The 22,616-nt window shown below is 35.1% G+C and overlaps 1 protein-coding gene across 1 annotated transcript; it reads left to right on the top strand.

Annotated features, from left to right (window-relative positions):
* Positions 1 to 13,076: 13,076 nt before the first annotated feature.
* LOC121768847 lies at positions 13,077 to 15,056 on the top strand. Its single transcript, XM_042165425.1, has 2 exons — positions 13,077 to 13,730; positions 14,615 to 15,056. Exons 1-2 carry the CDS (start codon positions 13,390 to 13,392, stop codon positions 14,847 to 14,849), a joined length of 576 nt encoding a protein of 191 aa, XP_042021359.1. The 5' UTR covers positions 13,077 to 13,389; the 3' UTR covers positions 14,850 to 15,056.
* Positions 15,057 to 22,616: the final 7,560 nt, after the last annotated feature.

Genomic DNA, 22,616 nt, shown 5'->3' with positions numbered 1-22,616 from the left:
GTCTTTACTGCAGGCGCACACCGTCGGAGTTTCTGAACTGCTTGAAGCAGTTAAATCCAAGACAGCTTGTAGTGCTTGATGGTTTCTGGTATTTGTTGGAAGACTTAGCACTTTAGATCTTTTTACAAACTTGAATACACTTAACAATGTTTTTGAGACTAGTCTTTCTGATTTTGATCTTGTGAACAATCAGCCTAACCGTATGTTCATCGTGCTTATTCAGACGGCTAAGAATACTTAGTGTGTAATTGGTGTATTATGTTATTTGTCTTGTTTGTATTATGTTTTTTGTCTGTATAGTTGGCCGATTAACTCTCATAATGCTTAACATATGCCAAATAATGCACTAAACCTTGTGCGCAATGCAATGGCAACACCAAATAATGCATTTGTATATTAAACACCTAATACATTAAGCCCTGTATGTAGTACGCCTCTATTTTATGTGCATCATATATGCATATAATGTAAGTAGTCGTATTAGATTATGCATTACAAAACGTTGTTTGTGTATTTAACCCAAATAATGCACCAATTGTTATGCGCAATGCAATGGCAACACCAAATAATGCATTTGTATATTGCACACCTAATAATTTAAACCATATATATAGTAGGCCTCAATTTAATGTGCATCATATCTGCATATAATGTAAGTATTCGTATTAGATTATGCATTACTGAACGTTGTTTGTGTATTTTAACCAAATAATGCACCAATACTTGGGCGTAATGCAATGGCAAACCCAAATAATGCATATGTATATTGTACACCTAAAATATTAAGCCATACATATAGTACGCCTAAATTTTATGTACATCATATACGCATTAATATTAAGCCCAGGGGATAGGGTCTAGTATGTACACATTAATAACAACGTTAACAAAGACCATTAATGAGTACGTACTATACCCTAGCCCCTATGCTTATTAAACCCTAAGGGGAAACAAGAAACGTGTGTCAAACATCGAAACACGACACATCTTATTCGTATACATTGCAGGTCACATATGGTGCATTATGTAGTCCACAATATCCATTATTCGTTACCATTCGGTGCATTATTCGTATCTGTTTAAACATTGTTATTAATGAGTACGTACTATACCCTAGCCCCTAGGCTTATTAAACCCTTAGGGGAAACAAGAAACGTGTGTCAATCATCGAAACACGACACATCTTAATCGTATACATTGCAGTTCACATATGGTGCATTATATAATCAATAATATCCATTATTAGTAACCATTCGGTGCATTATTCGTATCAGTTTAAACATTGTTATTTATGTGTACGTACTATACCCTAGCCCCTAGACTTATTAAACCCTTAGGGGAAACAAGAAACGTGTGCCAAACAACGAAACACGGCACATCTTATTCGTATACATTGCAGTTCACATATGGTGCATTTTATAGCCAATAATATCCATTATTCGTTAACATTCAGAGCACTATTCGTATCGGTTTAAACATTGTTATTAATCACAAAACAATACATGTTAAGCTTAATATGCATTATATGACATACGGTGCACATTACCCTTCAGAAATAGTGCATTACATCTTCATATTTATACATTACATGTATTATCTCTTTCATATGTTGTACATTACCCTTCAGAAATAGTGCATATATATCTCTTTCATAACCAACATTCCATCAATGTATCCCAAATCGATATATATAATCTATACATTATTACTTCAGATCATGTTCACCAATATATGCAGTTTAAAATTTTAACATCTGTTGTTTACTACAACTCCACTATATTCAAATTGAGGAGGAGAAAATGAGTCTTCGGAAACGGAGAAGAATCACGTGTGTGGAAACAGTAATGGCTAAATGGGCATCTTATTTAATTATTTGGATTAGAATTGTGATTCGTGAGTTTTGTATGCAAATAAAAAATCAAATGGAAGGATTCCCCATAGTCCATACACTATTATCCATCATTCAATATTGTTATATTCTACCAATTGCAAAAATAACAATTGAATAATGAATTGAGAACCTTTTTAATAAAACCATAAGCGTGAATTGATATCCGAGAATTGCAAATCAGTGATGAGCGCACAAATTCAATTGCAGCGAGGGATGTGTGGAGAACTTCGCGTCTGGGCGTATTGCAGGGAAGCATAACTGTGCAGATCTTATTAAGCCTAAATTAAGGACTTACCATAACCAACCAACATATTGAGTTCCAATTAAGCCCTTTTCACGGTTTTTAATCATTAAAAATATTGTTTATACAGCTAAATTTAGGCCATAAGATTTCGAAAATCAACGGTTAAGATTAAGAAGGAAAAAGGAGGAAATATAGGAAAAGGAAATGAATACATCCCTATATATATATATATATATATATATATATATATATATATAAGGAGGGTTGTGATCAATTGAGATTTTTTAGCCTAATTGAGAAATGAGATGCATTATCAGCCACTCATTTTTATTAAATGAGTGGTCCAGAATTTGCCACATGGAAAATATTTTTAGTTTAATTAATTATGAAAGGGCGTAATGGTAATTTTATGTTTAAATTGGGTTTCTTCCGCTTGTGTTCTCCATCTCCTTCCCAAATCCCCGCCGCAGATTTCGATCTCAGCCCCTCCGCTTCTCCGCCGCCCCCAAAATCTCTGCCACAATCTCTGTCGCCGACAAGCTTCCTGACGCCACCCTATCCTACCTCGACGCCTCCGACGAGCTCCAGACCATCTCAATCGCCGACATCACCACGAATAAGAAGGCAATTTTGGTCGTGTCCTCCGTCGCCGCCTCCTTCATCCGCGCCATCAGCGACGCCGCCATAACCTCGCTCTCCTGAGCCAATCTCTGCCACATCAACTTCCTCCTTCTCCATCCTCCTCACCCATTCCTCCAGGTCCATTTTCCTCCACCCGCTCTCGAGATCTCGTCGTCTCTCTGCTTCGGTAGAGACTGTATCTTCGAATCGTAACTCCTCACCAGGAGCGCCGTCTGCCGCCGCCGCCGCTCATATAGTGCGATTCTCAATCTGTCGTTCTGTTTCGGTTGACGAAATTGCAATTATTAATTACTCTGTTTTCTCTTCAATTTGACAGCAACAAATGGTTGTTTTGATTTACCTGTGTATTGAGGTAGTGTTCAATCTCGATTCGTTGTGATTGAGGATTGGCTAGTAGCAATTTCCATTGACACGCTTCAAATCGTTGCTGGAGATCATCTCCGACGAGATTTGCAACAAGGCGAGCTCGTGCGCGCTGAAGCTGCTGATGCAGATGCTGGAGGCGTCGAAGAAGTCGAGGCTGAAGGCGATCAAGGCCGGCGCGATCTGCATGTTGGTGGAGCTGCGGCCAGAATCGAGCAGATCTAAATGCGAGAGGATTATGCAATTGATCAATTTTGCTTTTGTTACAGTGTTTGTCAGTTGTTGACATTTTGATATATAAGCTGGTGACACTATGACAACTATGGTGCATATCGTGTCAACGGCACATACATGTCATGTCAACTACGGTACATATCGTGTCAACTACACATACAAGCCATGTCAACTGTGTTACAAGCCATGTCAACTACACGTACAACCATGTCAACTGCACATAGAAACCATGTCAACAACAATTATAAGTCATGTCAACTAGACATAAAAGCCATGTCAACAATCCGACACATTAAAACACGAAATGACACTTATACCCCCGTGTTGACATAATGTGATAGCTGTTGACATTTAGTTAATCTTGTGGATTAGTGGCTGATATTGCATCTCATTTCTCAATTTAGCTAAATAATCTCAACCTAACAGGACCCTATATAAGGATGTATTCATATCCTTTTCCACATTTTCTCAAATCTCCTTCTTCATCTCAGCCGTTTATTTCCAAGATCCTAGGGCCTATATTATTGGCTTTTACAATTAAATTAAATACTCTAAAAAACCGAAAAGGATAAAAGAGGGAATCACTAAATTGTTTGTTATGGTAACTTCCATGTTTTTCTCCTTTGAAGATCTTGGCGGTTATCTTCTAAAATCACACCCACCAAACGTGTTTCTCTTCATACTTCGTCGCTAAACTCTTTCTCTCTCCCCATTCAACGCTGCAATGCTTAAATTATTTAGTGCACCATAGAGGAAGTCGATACACATAATGCACCAAATTGTACTACGTAATGCATGTTATGGGTTCTATAATGCACGATGTGTGAACTGTAATATATAAGTGTTCTGAGCCATTTTGTTTGTTTATGTTATACAATTTCACGAATAGTTTAAGATTGACACTGTTTGCTTGTTTGGGGCACGTTTCACTCATTCCCCAAGGGTTTAGCAATCCTTGGGGCTAGGGTGTAGTATGGTTCAAGCAACGCAACCGTAACTAAAGTACACGAGTATCAGTCCTTCTTCTATGGTTTAGTTATCAGCGTCGCTAGGGTAGTAGTTTAAGCCGATACACATAATGCACCAAATTGTACTAGGTAATGCATGTTATGGATTATATAATGCACGATGTGTGAACTGTAATGCATAAGTGTTCTGAGCCGTTTTGTTTGTTTATGTTATACAATTTCATGAATAGTTTAAGATTGGCACTGTTTGCTTGTTTGGGGCATGTTTCAATCATTCCCCAAGGGTTTAGAAATCTTTGGGGCTAGGGTGTAGAATGGTTTAAGCAACGCAACTGTAACTAAAGTACACGAGTATCAGTCCTTCTTCTATGGTTTAATTATCAGCGTCGCTAGGGTAGTAGTTTAAGCCGATACACATAATGCACCAAATTGTACTAGGTAATGCATGTTATGGATTCTGAGCCGTTTTGTTTGTTTATGTTATTCAATTTCATGAATAGTTTAAGATTGGCACTGTTTGCTTGTTTGGGGCACGTTTCAATCATTCCCCAAGGGTTTAGAAATCTTTGGGGCTAGGGTGTAGAATGGTTTAAGCAACGCAACCGTAACTAAAGTACACGAGTATCAATCCTTCTTCTATGGTTTAGTTATCAACGTTGCTAGGGTAGTACTTTAAGCCGATACACATAATGCACCAAATTGTACTAGGTAATGCATGTTATTGACTATATAATGGACGATTTTTGAACTGCAATGTATATGTTTTCTGAACCGTTTTGTTTGTTTATGTTATACAATTTCACGAATAGTTTAAGATTGACACTGGTTGCTTGTTTGGGGCACGTTTCACTCATTCCTCAAGGGTTTAGCAATCCTTGGGGCTAGGGTGTAGTATGGTTTAAGCAACGCAACCGTAACTAAAGTCCACGAGTATCAGTCCTTATTCTATGGTTTAGTTATCAGCGTCGCTAGGGTAGTAGTTTAAGCCGATACACATAATGCACCAAATTGTACTAGGTAATGCATGTTATTGACTATATAATAGACGATTTGTGAACTGCAATATATATGTTTTCTGAACCGTTTTGTTTGCTTATGTTATACAACTTCATGAATAGTTTAAGATTGGCACTGGTTGCTTGTTTGGGGCACGTTTCAATTATTCCCCAAGGGTTTAGCAATCCTTGGGGCTAGGGTGTAGTATGGTTTAAGCAACACAACCGTAACTAAAGTCCACGAGTATCAGTCCTTCCTCTGGGGTTTATTTATCATCTTGACTAGGGGGTAGTATTAATCGATAAATGTAATGTACAAATAATACTGTAAAATGTTATCTATCTAATCAGTGATGTACAATGTATGTACTGTAACGTATAATTTTTCCTGATATGTTTTTGTTATGATTGTATACAGCAATTTAGTTTGCTCAGCACTTACCCACCAGTGGCCATATCTGAGGCTGTATAGATGGTCGACGTTCCTCCCCCTTGGTTTCCTATGCTCAGGCTCTTCCTGAGTTGTACTTGTCCCGGCCTCTGCTAATCTCTCTCGGAATTTTTGGGCAATTCCAACTGGAATTACATCATCGACCGCTTCGTCGATATCCAATCTAAGCTGCTTCACTGCTGTCCAACATACAACATTAGAACATGATTGAATGTATAATACTTGATGGTCGATGTATAATACTTGCTAGATAAAGTACAGAAACAATCAGATAATGCACAACGGAATATTACATTGAACCAACTAGATTCATATACACAAGCAGTCAAATAATGCATAATACTTGAGAAGTAATGTATAAAAATAGATAAATAATGTACAAAAGCATTCAAATAATGCACAAAGGAATATGACATTCTCACCTATTCACTCATGTACACAAGCAGTCACATAATACCCAATACATGATAAATAATGTAAACTATTAGCTAAATAAAGTACAGATTCAATAAAATAATGCACACAAGAATATTGCATTCAGCCATTCACCTAAGTACACAAGCAGTCAAATAATGTCTAATACTTGATAATTAATGTAAACTTCTAGCTACATAATGTACAGATTCAATCAAAAAATGCACACATGAATAATGCATTCACCTATTCACTCATGTACACAAGCAATCACAAAATGCTCAATAATGTACAGATTAATTAAAATAATGCACACAGAAATATTGAATGTATAATACTTGCTAAATAATGTACATAAATAATCAGATAATGCACAACGGAATATTACATTGCACCAACTAGATTCATATATACAAGCAGTCAAATAATGCATAATACTTGAGAAATAATGTATAAAAATAGATAAATAATGTACAAAGGCAATCAAATAATGCACAAAGGAATATGACATTCACCTATTCACCCATGTACACAAGCAATCACACAATACCCAATACTTGATAAATAATGTAAATTATTAGCTAAATAATGTACAGATTCAATAAAATAATGCACACAAGAATATTGCATTCAGCCATTCACCCAAGTACACAAGCAGTCAAATAATGTTTAATACTTGATAAATAATGTAAACTTCTAGCTACATAATATACAGATTCAATCAAAAAATGCACACAAGAATAATGCATTCACCTATTCACTCATGTACACAAGCAATCACATAATGCTCAATACTTGACAAATAATGTAAATTACTAGCTAAATAATGTACAGATTCAATAAAATAATGCACACGGAAATATTGCATTCACCCATTCACCCATGTACACAAGCAGTCAAATAATACCTATGAATTGATAAATAATGAATACTAATAGTTAAATAATGTATAGATTCAATCAAATAATGCACATAGGAATATTGCATTCACCCAATCACCCGTATACACAATCAGTCAAATAATGGATAATACTTGACGAATAATGTGTAAACAGTGACTAATAATGTACCCAATCAATCAAGTAATGCACAACCAAAAATTTAGTTCACCTACCCCCTTTTACAAAAACACCGCTGACGAATGCACCAAGGAATACTAAATGATGTACATCAATACCAGGAATTCTACATGCAAATGAAATAGATCCCTTACCTTCAGTCGGCGTTGGTTGAGATCTTGAAGGTCGGCCTCTCTTCATCATAATGTATCTGCGAGACGAAACAAATATCAAAACCCGCTAAGATTTCGTCGACAAAATCTGCAACTAAAGCATGGTAAACCAGAAAATAATTTCACACCCAATAATAGGCAGAACCCTAACAAAAAAGGAAAACGAATTTATGATTTCAGCAAAACGAGACCAAGGTGAGTTTGAAAACAGAGACTTTTTTGGGGATAAATTATTGAATCGATGAGAAGGTGGGGTGGTAGGCGGCGGATATTGCCGATTCACGGTGAGTATTACAGAAAAATTAACCTTTTTGAAACCCTACCTTTTCGTCGCCTTCAACAAGATGGTCGCGCACTTCGGGAATAATGTTTGGACGGCAAACCTTCCAAAAATCGCGGTCTCTCTGTAGATTCCCGGTTGCTTCAGGTGGCCGCTAGGGTTTAGAGAGTGGTGGGAATGTGGGGAGACAATTTGCAGTGATGAATTGAGGGAGTAGATGGAAGGTGATAGCAAAATCCCTCTTAAATTTTGCACATTCCGTTTTTGGGCGGTTTTAGTACTGTACATTTACTAATTTACCCATATAATGCACAAAAGGGCCCTAATAATGCAAGGACGGGTTCATTAGTAAGCTTCTCATCCTGATCGTCCTTCCCTCAAATCTAACGGTTCCAATTAAGAAGGAACTTAAATCTAAGGGAGGAAAAGGAGATTAACACTACCATATATATATATATATATATACTTAACTATATTAATTTCCCCATTATAAATCAAACATCATCTTTTATTTCCATTTCTATAATACAAATAACAAGCAAAGATAATCAACTATGCTAATATGCAAAATGATGCATGTTTCGGGTTAGGGATTTCACATATAATCCATTTTTATCAAGTACTACTAATTTCCGAGTTATACTGTTTATTCTAATCATGCGACTGGATTGTCATTAAGCTACACAATTGTTAGTAAGACCGGTGTAATTGCAAATCGTACCCATGCAGTGAATAACCCAAGGGAATTATTATTCGACAATTATAAAGTATACACTATTAAAAAGGATATTAAAGAATATAGAATCTTGAGTGAACTACCTCAAAAGTCCATTCGACAATTATAAAGTATACACTATTAAAAAAGGATATTAAAGAATATAGAATCTTGAGTGAACTACCTCAAAAGTCCCTAACATTTCAGTTTGTGACACTGCAGGTCCCTAACAAAAAAAATAGCGCTAGAGAACCCTAACGTTAAATATAATCACCAATCATATTTTTCGGACCAAAATACCCTCAGGCCCTAAAAGGGCATTTTTGTCACTCCATTATATTGTTGACATGTGATTTCTGCCACATTTTTGTCAGCAATTTCTTATGTGATTTTCTAATAAATTCTAGTACATGCGTAATTAAAATTTTGTCATTATTTACACTTTCTAATTTTTTTATTATATACTACATATTTATCATTATCTGCATTAATTAATATGAAAATAATAAAATGAGACCCTTTCTTCCTTATAAAACTCATTTTCAGATATTTTTCGATGTTTTTTATTTCCACTAATTTTTATTTGTTTTTTACCTTATTTATCAATCGATTTTATTTATTATGATAGTATCCCAATTTTGCAGTATTAATTTATAAATTTACATTGTCTTAAGTTCAGATATGTTTAATAAAAAAATCTACAAGGATTAAATAGCTAATGTCAAATGCTTGAATATTTTCAAAATATTACTCATGTTTCAATTTTATCATGAATGACAAGAAACTATGCAAATTTATATATAAAGATTGAATATTCATATGATGTTAAAAATTTCAGTTTGAGCTAATTTAAATTTCTTAATAAAATATTAATAATATAAAAACGTCTTAAAGTTAGGCTTACATTAACAAATTAGTTCGATGATATATAATGAAAAAATATTTTAAATGTCAGTGTTTCAAGAAAATAATACAGTATTATTTAATTAAATATGAAATATTTTTTATTCTGTGTATTATTGATTCAGATTTTATTTCATAAATAACTTCACTTTTCCATATTTTTATTATTTCTCAATGAATTTCCTATACAATATAACTAGTATATTGTTACCACTAACTAGAAATAGAGGAATATAAGCAATTTTTTTGTGTACAAATATTGATAAAACTTTAATCACATATGAAGTATCAGAATTTATTAGGATATCACATAAGAAGTTGCTGACATAAATGTGACAGAATTCATATGTCAGCGAATTTAGGGATTGCCAAAAATATCCTTCAAGCCATTTGGGCATTTTCGTCTGAAAAGTGGCTAAAAAAATATGATTCGTTATTATGTTTAACGTTAGGATCATCTGACGATATTTTTTTTGTTAGGGACCTGCAATGTCATAAACCGAAAAGTTTGGGACTTTTGAGGTAGTTCACTCTAGAATCTTTTATGTGCCATGTAAGCATAATTGTTCTATATGACTTAAAATCCTTGAGTATATATACGTACAGAGTATTGATCAAGAAAAAACTAGATCCTAATATATAATCGGATAATCAAACACAAATATTATTTTTAGATCGTTTTAGTTCATGCATACTTACGATTTATTAAAAGTGCAGTTCATTTTCTATATGTGAAATATGTCATTCTTTACATGTGAAATAGGTCATTGCAACACCCTTGGGATTTATTAAAGGATTGTTTCACCCCCCTCTTATGGATTAAAATGATCTTTGAATGACATTTGTGTTTTAGCCATCTTGTATGGACTAAAACGATATATAAATGACCTTCATGTTTGGTTATCCGACTATGCATTAAGATTTAGTTTTCCTCTCTCCATTTTAACCTTCATACATCGATTTCTTAAATCTGTGCTCAAAGAAATGTCTCAACTTCCTTTCCTCGTGACGGAATGACTATTACAAGTCAACACAAAGATCCACCCTTGAATTAATCCTAGTCAATTTTAGCCCTATATATGGCTTCTTAACTATATGTCTGCTTCCTATGCAGAGTTAAAGAGATATCAAAATTAAGACTACTTGAATTAATTTGCCTAGGTCAAAAACACAGATGGAAATAAGTATAAAAGAAATGTATTAAATAGCAAAACATTTACTTAATTATTCAATTGCTGGAAAAAATGTTCTTGCAATCCTACTACAAACTAGAAGTAATCTGAAAATCCAGCCATTTGTTGTGGTGATAACATCAATATTACTCTTTCCATCCCATCGTATGATAAAAGAGGATATAGTAACAGATATACTGAAAAAGTAAGAAAAATTTAATATTTAGATTTTAGTTAAAAATTGAATTAATTACTTGTAATGCTTTAAGGGGATTGTTACTTTTTCCTTGTCTCATGACACGTCACATACATGTGTGGGTTCACTACTAATGAACCGCATATTTTTATACTATTCACTATTCTATTTATAGGATAAAGTTTTAGTTTGTTATGTTAAATTAATCTCCTAGGTGAGCCTGAATTATTATACTTGAAGTGCGTGTAGATAAAATAAATTTATTTATATTTTCTTGCCTCCTGATTTCTAAATATATAGAATAATAAAAAAAATATCTTGTCAATCAATAAAAGATCAACTATCTATAATAATAAAAGATTAACCTGAAAATATAAGTAAGGTGCTGATAATCATTTAATAAAACTCATAAATTTAAAGCTACTTAGGTAGTATAGAGTATTTTGTAGGATTTACTCTTTTATCTTTGCTCGCACTTCGCATGGAATATTTGACAGTGCAATCATTCTTTGACTGCACTTTGTATTAAAAATTGATCCTATTTATTTAACAAGCAACAATCTGGTGCAGAATTGTCTTCATCACCTCTCTTTCTCTCCTTTTCATTTTATTTTTCTTGTCGTGTTAGTCACAAGTGAAACATTTAAAAGTTTATTCGATTTCACTTTTCCCCTTTTTATTTTTTTGAGTAGCGAATCAATTTAGAAGACTAACATCGTTTTTATTTATTTTTAGAAGAATAACATCGTTTTTATTTATTTTTAGAAGAATAACATCGTTTGACTCCACCGAAACTGTGAGGAATAATTTATAAACCTATAAAAAGAGGATCTTAAATAGTACTTAAATTTTATACATCCAAATAGTGAAAATCTTTTAACACACCGGAGCCGTTTTTTAACATAAAATCTTTCTCTATTATTGAAAGTCGGCATAACACAATTGCCCAAAATAATTACTACTACTATCTTTAATTTAATAATATAGTTGGCTTCTTTAATTATAAAATAAAAATTAGGACAATGCATTCGAGTGTTACGTTCTAAATTTCTATGTTATTCATGTATACAAACTGATTTAATCAAGTGGTAATATAAATTATATGTTTAGTGAACCATATATATGTTTGATAATCATTCATGATTCACATGCATCTCTATTTCATTACCCAACGCGATATAGGCACAACACACCAAAATGGACATACAATAATTTATTAGGTGTTCACATCATAGTTTTACTTTTCCGTGATTTAGTGTACATATTACTCTATCTATTGAATCGGTCAAACTTAAATTAAAACTATCTAAATTTGCAATTGGAAAGCATATGAATACTGATCCATATCCAAGAAATTTCACTTGCTATTACTATGACAACTCTATTAAAATTTACTACTCCACTAATTGATTTGGGGAGTGTTCAAATCAAACCATTTAAGTTAGTGACAAAATACCCCTCATGAGATGACTTAGGAGCTGGTTATTTTTAACATTTAAAAGAAGAAGAAAATATAATACTAAGTATCATAAATGACTAATAACATTGGTTCACCCATGTTTTCAAGATTTAATAATTTCAAATTCAGTCAAAATGACATTGTCACGAAAGAACTTAGGACTTGGCCTCAAAGGCTCTTAAAGGACCAAAGGGAATAAATCAATGCATGAAACAACATTAAGAGGTGTTTATGATGAATAATTAGTCATAATTATAGCCTAATCAAAATCACAAGCAAGCATCATTCCCACCTGGAAAAAGGAAAAGATTTCACTCCAGCATTGTTTAACTTAATAATTCTTTTGTACTGTACACTAACACAAACCCTCTTTTTTTCACTCGCAAATTCACAATTAAAATTCCTAAATATAGCTGCAAATATATGCCTTGCATGCTCTTTCCGCCAAAATTTTGCTATTGTAAACTAATTTCTTAAAAAATCGTGAATACTATGCATATGTTGTTGTTTGCGAGTTTGATTGCATCATATAGAATTGTATTATTTGAAACTGACGATTTATTTTTCCAAATCTTATAGTTTCTCCCTTCGTTCCATGTTGATAGAGTTATTTTTCAACTTTAAAAAGTTCTAAAACTATAAGTCTTTTCTACTTTTAGTAAAAAGTAAATTTCGCTTTTGCTTTATTCTTTTTTCATTTTTTTACTTTATTCACCATCCATTTAATACATTATTCTTAAATCCTGTATAAAAAATGCATCTATTAACAAGGAACAATGGAAGAACTACTAATTAGGAGACTTTATAATGTAGCAATAGGTCATTTTTGTGACATTTGTGTGTGATAATAGTTAGCAGGCACGCGCATTATATTATTGCTAATGTGAAATTAATGAATCGTAAATAGTAGTAATGCAGATAGAGATAGCGTATTAAAGTCGCGATTAAGATACATAAAAATTCCTCGATTTCGAAATCAAGAAACAAACTTTGAACTTAGAATCCCTCCATTTCGATGTAAAATTCATGTAATTTTCCTTGTGAAATAAAAATAGATGTAAAGATACTAGTAATTCATAAAGAGAAACAGACTCTTGAATTCGTTCAGACTCTGCTTTGCAAGATTCATTCTTTAACCCCTATGCTTTTTCGTACCTCAAAAATAGTCCCTTTCACGACACAAAAAAAAGTACAATTCAATCGCTCAGATTAAATTTGAAGACAGCATCGAATGGCCGCTTTAGGAATGCCCGACATAGATTTAGAATGCGGCTGCGCCATCAGCGACGAGGAGGCCAGCAGCGTCTGCTTCTCCGACGCCGTCAATGGCTCCAGCAATTCGCAGTTTGCCTCTAATTTGGATGATTGCAGCTCCGCCTGTGGCTCGGAAGATGAGGATTTGGGGCAGAGGAAGAATGTTGAGAGAGATTGCCGGATTTGTCATCTGAGTTTGGTGAGCAGCAGCAGCCCTAGCTCTGGGATTGCCATTGAGTTGGGGTGTTCTTGTAAGGATGATTTGGCTGCTGCTCACAGACATTGTGCTGAAACATGGTTCAAAATCAAAGGAAACAAGTCAGTACAGTACTACTACTTTCTCATGATTCTTGAATTTTCAAGATGAAAATTTGTTTCTTTTCTTTTCTTTTCTTTTCTTTTATGATTCTTCCATGTTTTTGTTTGTTTTCTTGGATTCCTTTGTCTTGTGAAGGTACATTTTGTGACTGCTGCTGTTTTTGGTTTGGTTGTCTTTACCACCAAATTAGTGTTTGGTTGAGTTTGTCTGGTAATGCTGATGAGGGAACATAGTATTGGAAAATATCAAGAATGTGGTGTTAAAGATAATGCAGAGAGAAAGTAAAGCAAAAGAGTTCAAAGTGGAGGAGCAATTGCTTAAGTTTCTTATCACACCCCTATTCTGGAGATCCTTTCCCTTTATCAAAGTATTATAGTTTTCTTGAATATCATATTCCTTATTTGATGCTGCTCAATAATATCTCAGTGCACCATATTTGGATTCCTTATATTCTCAGCCATTTGTGCAACTTTCATAACCCTATGCTAATGATCCTTGAATCACAAACCTAAGGCAAGAAGGGCATGATGACAATAAGCCCAGTCTGAATTTACACTCTGCCCCTTTATGCACCAAATAGTTCTGGCAAAAATCTTGTACAACCTTATGGTGTCAATATAAATGTAATGCATTTCAAGTTCTGATCTAGTACTCCATATTTTTCCATATTACATAAATACAAGTAGTACTTAAGACCTTCAACTTCCCAGCTTTTCAAACTAAGCAAAGTTTTTGGCTTATTTTTATTGGCATATGCTGTGAAACTGTTTGCTCTTTACACTAATAAAAGATGACTGCACTATTGAAGCCATTGTAGTAGAATTTCAGCTTTTATGGTCTTTGACTCAGCTCTGATCATGTCTCTGCTGTTCCTCGACCTCAGGACTTGCGAAATTTGCAACTCAGTGGCGCGCAATGTTGTCGGCTATAATGATATGGAGGCTGTTGAACAGGTGAATGAGAGCAACGCAGATGCTGCAGCATCCTCAGGGTCCGCCCCCTCCACTGTAGAGACTCGAACTTGCTTAAATGGTCATCGCTTCTTAAATTTTCTTCTGGCTTGCATGGTGTTTGCTTTCGTCATTTCTTGGCTTTTCCACTTCAACATCCCATCGTAAGTATTCCGTAGAAGATGATGATTGATGAGAAACCGGGATTGCAGATGGCAAAGTGATAACTTGATACACCTTGAAGTGATTCATTGAGAGTTCCATTTCCTTTAATTTTTTTCTTGGAAAATATCTTCTTATTGTTTCTGGTGCTGAGGGAAGGGGTTGGCTGCATATCAGCGATTGTTGATCAAGTAAAGAAGACGTTTTGTTTCTTATGAAAGTGCAATCTTGATGGCTCTACACATACACAATAACATAATTTCATGATAATATCATACAATATACTACCTTCGTCTCATAAAATTAACACGCTTAAACGACTTTAGATTTAATTCGCAATTAGTAAAATAAGATAGAAAAAGGAAAAAAAATATTTCTCCTCCATTTAATAGGTCGGGGGTTTAAGTCATCACGAGGGCAGATGAAGAATCATTGTTGATCCTTTTGAAAAAGAAAATAAAAAAAGAGACAAAAGATATGAGAAGTAGTTAGGCCACCCGCAACCCGTCACGCGGGTGGCTCGTAACCCGTCACGCCGGGACGAGACGGCGGCGAGACGCGTTGCAGCGTCCCGTCTCGTCCCCAGCCCGCCGAGCGTCCCGTCCCGCGGAGACGGTTGGCGAGCCGTCTCGCCATACGCTCCGGCGCCATGCGTGACGCCCACTCGCCGGCCCGCGAGTGGGCATTGTCACGCTGACGCAATAAATCATTTTTTTAAAATTTGAATATAAAAAAAAATTAAAAAACGGTAATATTATCGTTTTTTCGACCGTTTTTTCTTTTTTCTTTTTACTCTATAAATACTCCTAATTCATCCACATTTCACACACAAATACACATCTATTCTTCCCAAATCATCTCCATTTCCTCTCCAATTTTCATCTAACCTCTCATCACAAAATGTCCGGCGATGGAAACTCTGGCGGTGGCGGCTCCGGTGGGTTTGACATCAACGCGTTTGCCGACTGGGGGCATGTACAATGTCCTGGGTGGTGGTTCCGGTTCGTCGACGCCGGGCAGCCATGGTTCGTCGACGCTGGGGGGTACCAACCACCCCATTTTGATGTGGATGCATACGCCCGTCCCTCCGCCCCGAGGTATTCGTAGGGATTATCCCAAATTCGGGAGGATTATTCGGTTGAACCGACTCCGGAAGGAGGCCGAGGCGGTGGAAGCTCCAGGGCGGAAGCGGAGGCAGACGAGGAGGAGGATCTAAGCCGGCATCCGTACAACCCCAAGGAAACGCTGGTTGTGTACAACGCCTGGATTAGCGTCTCGTACGATCCCATCGTCGGGAATCAACAATCCCAGAAGTGCTTTTGGGAAAAGGTCACCGAGGCCTACCACGAGATTAAGCCGAAGGGGTACCGCCGCCGCACATTTAAGATGTTCCGCGCTCATTTTGACCGAGTCGGCAGAGATGTCAAAAAATTCTGCGCCATCTACAAGAGTGACGCGGCTCATTACCAAAGCGGAGCCACGGGAGCCTACATTCTAAGGTCGGCTTTGCGAGTCTACTTCAATGACACCGCCAAACAATTCAAACATGTTGATGTTTGGGAGGTCGTCAAAGACGAGGAAAGGTAGGCCGGCGGTGTCGGTCCAACTCGGGATCGACCTCGAAGCGCATGAAGCACACGGCGGGTGGCCAATACTCGTCTAGTGAGGGCGGTTCGAGCAGCGCCTCACAAGAGTTTGCCTCGCATGAGGTTGAAGACACGGAAGACGATGCCAGGGGTCCTCCTGTGGGCGTCATTGGCCGCAAGGGAGAAATGCGGCGAAGGCGGCTAGAGGGAGGAGGGGCCGAGCCGAATCAAGCCAGGCGGGCTCGGGCTCGGGCTCGGGCTCGGGGGCACCCTCGAACTGCCTAATGTCCATGTACATGACCGCCACAATGGCGGACACTTCCCGCATGACGCCTCCCCAATACCAAGCCTATCTTGCCGGAATTGAGTTTATGGCAAGACAACTTGGTATTCTGCCTCCAGGTGGCTTCAGTGCACCTCCACCGCCTTTGGGGGATGATTCGCCGGCAGAGTAGTTTTTTTTTATTTTCTATAAAATTGTATTTTAAATATGTAATATTTATTTTTTTAGGATTTTAATTATGTGTTTTTTTTTTAAATTTTAAGTTGTATTTTTATTTTATGTTGTAATTTTATTTTATTTAATGAAGTGTGTTTTTTTATTAATTGAATTTGTTGGAAATAAAAATAACAAATGAAAATGAATGAATAGTAATTTAAGAGATGGTTAAGAGACGGATAAGAGATGAAGGGTTGCAGGTTATGTCCCTTAGTTAAGAGATGGAGTAAAAAGTACAGTGGGACCTAAGAATAGTAATTTAAGAGACGATTAAGAGACGGATAAAAGACAGCGTTGCAGATGGCCTTATAGTGGAGTATGAGATTCTATTTAAAAAGTATAGTAAGTAGTGTTTATATATAGTGACAGTGGATACCCAAGTCTATAAAATATTGAAAAATATTAAAAAATAGTACAGTGTTTATTTATATAGTATTAGCTGAAAATAAAATGAAATGTATGGGTAAAATGTTGTTCAAAAGTTTCATAAATTAGAATTGCATAATTGACATAAAATGAAAATACATTTAATTTTTAAATCGGAAGGAATAAATAACAAATAAATACTCCTAGCCAAATCGGAAGGAGTATAAAATTGAATAAGAAATAATACAACTTTTTTACCTTTAAATATCCATCTCACACATCTACACTTTGCATTAACATATATGCTTTCATCATCCTAGCCAAATCCACTTAATTCTCCATTGGTACATATAGGTGGTGTTCGATTTCATAGATAATCTAGAATTGAATTGTGAGTTATTTTAGTCATATAGAGTTAGCTATGACTAATTATCTCATGATTATCCATCTAAGATTGAGTTAAAGATTGAATCTTACGAACCAAACACACTACATTTTTAATCTAGGATACAATCTTGCAAACCGAACACCCTCATATCATACAGTACATAGCATGATATTGTTTTTGAAAATTTACAACTAGATTCAATATGTGGTTTTAAGTCTATGAACCGACGACTTTTCTTGCAATATTTTTTCCAACTCTTTTTGATAATCTTTTTTCAATCCACTTCCCCTTTCACCATCATAGTTCCTACACCTCATATAAAATTTTGAATCTTCTTCAATAGTCCTGGTTACCTCCCTTTCCGCGACGAACCATCTAAAAATATGACAAACTAATGACAGATTGACCAATCACGTTATATTCATAGATTGAATCTATGAGAGTGATACCACATATTATGAAGATTTACGTATGGATAAATATACATTTAGAAGATTAGTTAACATGCTTGAAACGGTTGGACGACTAAGGCTCACAAGGAACATAGTGGTTAATAATCAAGTTGCTATTTTTTGTACATTATAGAATATTATCATAAGAACTGTACAATGAAAAATAAATTAATGCACAATTAGTAGGTACTTCAATAATATATTGAATGCAGTTCTTAAACTTCAAACTACTTACTAAAAGCCCCTATAACTTAGGATTCCGTTGGTGCGAATTGGAAATATTTGAAGGTATCTTAAAAACACCTTTTCAATAGTGGAATCCTTAAAATGTTTCTATAATAAAGCATTTTTGAAATACCTTCAAATATTTCCATTTCGAATCAGTGGAATCCCCGGCCCGGTCATAGGAAAAACAACTTTCATTAAATGACCTTGAAGTCTAAGAACTACATATAGTATACTGTGTAAGTAACTGATAGTAATTGTTTCTCTTAATCACATGAAATTATTTTCATTATACGATTCTTCTGATATTGTGCTAGAATGTAAAAAAAAATAACAATTTGCTCACCAACTGCTAGATTACTCGTGGGCCTTAGTCGTCCAATCGTTTCAAACACATTAACTAATCTTCTTAATGTGTATCTAGATAATTCTTCATGTGGTATTACTTTCATAAATCTATCTATGAATGTAATATGATAGGCCAATCTCATTCACATAACATTGTATTTTATATATGTACTATGGTATTTCTAATCACAAGCATAGTTAGCTTCAACACATCAATTCTCTTTATTTGCATAACAATTGAGCACCAAAATCATAATATCTTGAAATTCAGAAAGGAATAGTTTTTCTCAAGTTTAACCAAACCTATGTAAATTTATTGATTTACAGTTTCAGAACCATCTTGACCACATAAATTTGTAAGCCAAATTTCAACTTTAATGATTTCGATAATGGAATCTAATTCTAGATTTGAATTAATTTAACCATAACATTTATACTATAAAGTGGAGATAGATCATCAACCTCCATCCATGCTTTTCTTGTGTTGAAGAAGAAGTTGAATCCACCTTTGATGTTTATCCTCTCCTTGACCTCAAGCCTTCTATTTGATTTCTTCAATGGATCAAGAATCAAGACCACCTTTATATATATATATATATATATATATATATATATATATATATATAGGGTCTTGTTAGGTTGAGATTTTTTAGCTTAATTGAGAATTGAGATGCATTTTCAGCCACTCATTTTGAAATGTCAACTGCAAGTAGATTATGTCAACTAAGGGGTATTATCGTCATTTCATTTCAATAGCCAGAATATCAAATGTCAACAACTCGTATTAAAATGTCAACAACTAAAAAAAATTAATTTTTTTAATTTTTTTAATTTTTTTTTAATTTTTTTTTAATTTTTTTTAATTTTTTTTTAAATTTTCGCGCGATGTCAACTACTGAGACATTATGTCAACTACGATGTGTAGTCTGCACATCAAATGTCAATAGCTCTGCACATCAAATGTCAACAGCTTATAATTGACATTATATATGTGTAGTTGACATTATATGTGTGTAGTTGACATGAATTGTATATGTAGTTGACATTACATGTGTGTAGTTGACATGAATTGTATATGTAGTTGACAAAAAAAAAATAAATAAATAAATAAATAAAAAAATAAAAAATCGAAAAAAAAATAATTTTTTTAAAAAAAATAAAAAAAATATTTATTAAATAAAATATATGATGAAATTACAAATATGCCCTTTCACAATTAATTAATGTAAAAATATTTTCCATGTGGCAAATTCTGGACCACTCATTTAATAAAAATGAGTGGCTTATAATGCATCTCAATTCTCAATTAGGCTAAAAAATCTCAATTGATCACAACCCTATATATATATATATATATATATATATATGTGTGTGTGTGTGTGTGTGTGTGTGTGTGTGTGTATAAATGCTTACTATATCTGTAAGCATTTGTTGGTGTGTTTAATCCATGCATAGGCCATCCCTTTATATAGGCTAATACGTGACCCTTCATGAAGACACAATCAGACGTGACTTTTCATTTTAAATACTACTGCTTTGTTAAGCAATAGACACGCCGTTTCGAAAAGCAGTTAATCAGTTTCTCAGTTTCTTTAGAAACTGATTCGTGAACTCAATCCCTTACGTCACATACATGCACATCCTAATACATGCACACTTACAAATATTACTTTATATACTAAGTAACTGCCATAATTTAATAGTATTACTTTAGTACATTCACGACAATATATATATATATATATATATATAGAGTTGTGATCAATGTCGAACTAATTTTAAAGACCGAACTAGAGACCAAATCTGGGCCATTAGATCTAGTTTTTTTGATGAGATGAGCTGCTGTGTAAAATTTTCGGTCTTCATTACAAGCCCATTTTACTTCATTGTATATGTTTATTACTTCATTCTGTACGTAATACCTTGAAACTACAACATGTTTTTACTTTCTTCCAATAGGTTTTGAAATGATTCAACATATGTTTCATTTGAATTCATTGACCTGAGTTTTTACTTTATTTACATTAAAAAATGCAATTTATTCAAGTGCGTTTATTACTTCATTCAGAAACGTTATTACTTCATTGGATAAGGTTTTTACATCATTCCAGTAGGACTTCAAATGCTTCTACACATACTTCATTCCAATAATTTATTACATCATTCCATGTGTTTATTACACCATATCAGCGTTGTGGTGGTGGTGATGTTAGAAATAATGGGAAGAAATTCCCAAGCCGTGTACAGGCGGTACTCTAACTAATATAATCGAAAGAAAACTTGCAACAAAAAGATGAATGAAAATTACAACGGAAATAAAGCAAACCAAATTTATAAGTCGAGTCGAGGAAAGCTCTCTTTCCGCAAGACAAATTATGCCCCGGCTAGTGCTCACGGAATGGCGTATTGCCTCCAAAGATAAAACGACTTCCTCCTAGCGTGTAGAAGCACCTCAAACCCGCTAGGCACCGGCGAACTTGATGGAGTTCCGAGAATCGAGCTAGACAATGCTCCTGAGATGCACACTATGATGTAGAGACTTTGAGGGAAAAGAAAGAATGTTTGTTGTTGGTGTTGGTGTGTTTCTCATCTCTCAAACCCATCTATTTATAGGATATGAGAGACCACTTCAAAAGTCTTGGCATTAAGGATCCCCATAAACCACATGGAGGTTACCTTAAGTTGAAAAGCCAAAAGACTTAAGAAAATGAAAGGCTTTGAGATCCTTCCAATTTCTCACATTTTCCACATGATTCCAACAATCCCCCACATTGGTTAGAGCACTGCAAGCTCAAACCAACACAAGACACAAATGCATGCATGCAGACTCTATGCTCAATTCTCGAGAAACAATATTGCATTTGGAATAGTAGCTTGAGGCTTTGAACTTTCCATAGTCAACACTATCGGACATACCGGCGGCCTGGTGGACGTGATGCCTTGAACCATTCCTCCTTGGTGTATACCGAGACAATAATATTGACACAATATTATTTACAAACTCATCAGTTCTCACGTTTGTGTCCTTTACTGGCCATGGAACACCACTTTGGATTCATAAGTGATTCACATGTTGAAGCGGCCCACACTTCTTCACTTACATAGGTGATTATTTTCCAGGTATCCTGCAAAACCCACCTCCTCGAGGTTTCTAAGAATCATTAAAAGTCAAAACTTAGCCTTTTACCACATGCAAGTTACAACACTCAATCCTTTCTAAAGAATGGGCGAAGATTAAAAATCTTCCGAGTGTTACAACTAGATTCATATAGCTTCGTTTTCCCATTGAACCAAGCCCATGGGATCTCCAATCGTATGGTTGGGTTACCACTATAATCATCTTTTAAGATGTGGTTTTCAGTCTCATTCCTTTTAGCAATTTATGCATTTGATCACGGTTTAAACCTTTTGTTAACGGATCCGCTAAGTTATCAACTGACCTTACATAGTCAACTGTGATAACACCACTTGTGATCAATTGTCTGACGGTATTATGTCACCGACGAATATGTCGAGACTTACCATTGTATAAGCCACTATGTGCTCTCCCTATAGCTGCTTGGCTATCACAGTATATCACTACTGTCGGCACTGGCTTCTTCCAACATGGAATACATTCTAGGAAATTTCTGAGCCACTCGGCTTCTTCCCCTGCTTTATCCAATGCGATAAACTCAGATTCCCTGGTGGATCGAGCTATACACGTTTGTTTCGTCGACTTCCACGAAACAGCACCACCCCCCACAGTGAACACATAATCACTCGTCGAGAACGAGTCTTTTGAATTAGAGATCCAATTTGCATCACAATACCCTTCAAGTACTTGGGGATATCTTGTGTACTGCAGCTCAAAGTTAAGAGTATACTTCAAGTATCTCAAAACCCTACGCAGAGCTTTCCAATGTTCCT

This window comes from Salvia splendens, chromosome 2, assembly GCF_004379255.2.
Source record: "Salvia splendens isolate huo1 chromosome 2, SspV2, whole genome shotgun sequence".
Taxonomy (NCBI): Eukaryota; Viridiplantae; Streptophyta; class Magnoliopsida; order Lamiales; family Lamiaceae; genus Salvia; species Salvia splendens.
This window is presented reverse-complemented; position numbering and strand designations above follow the sequence as displayed.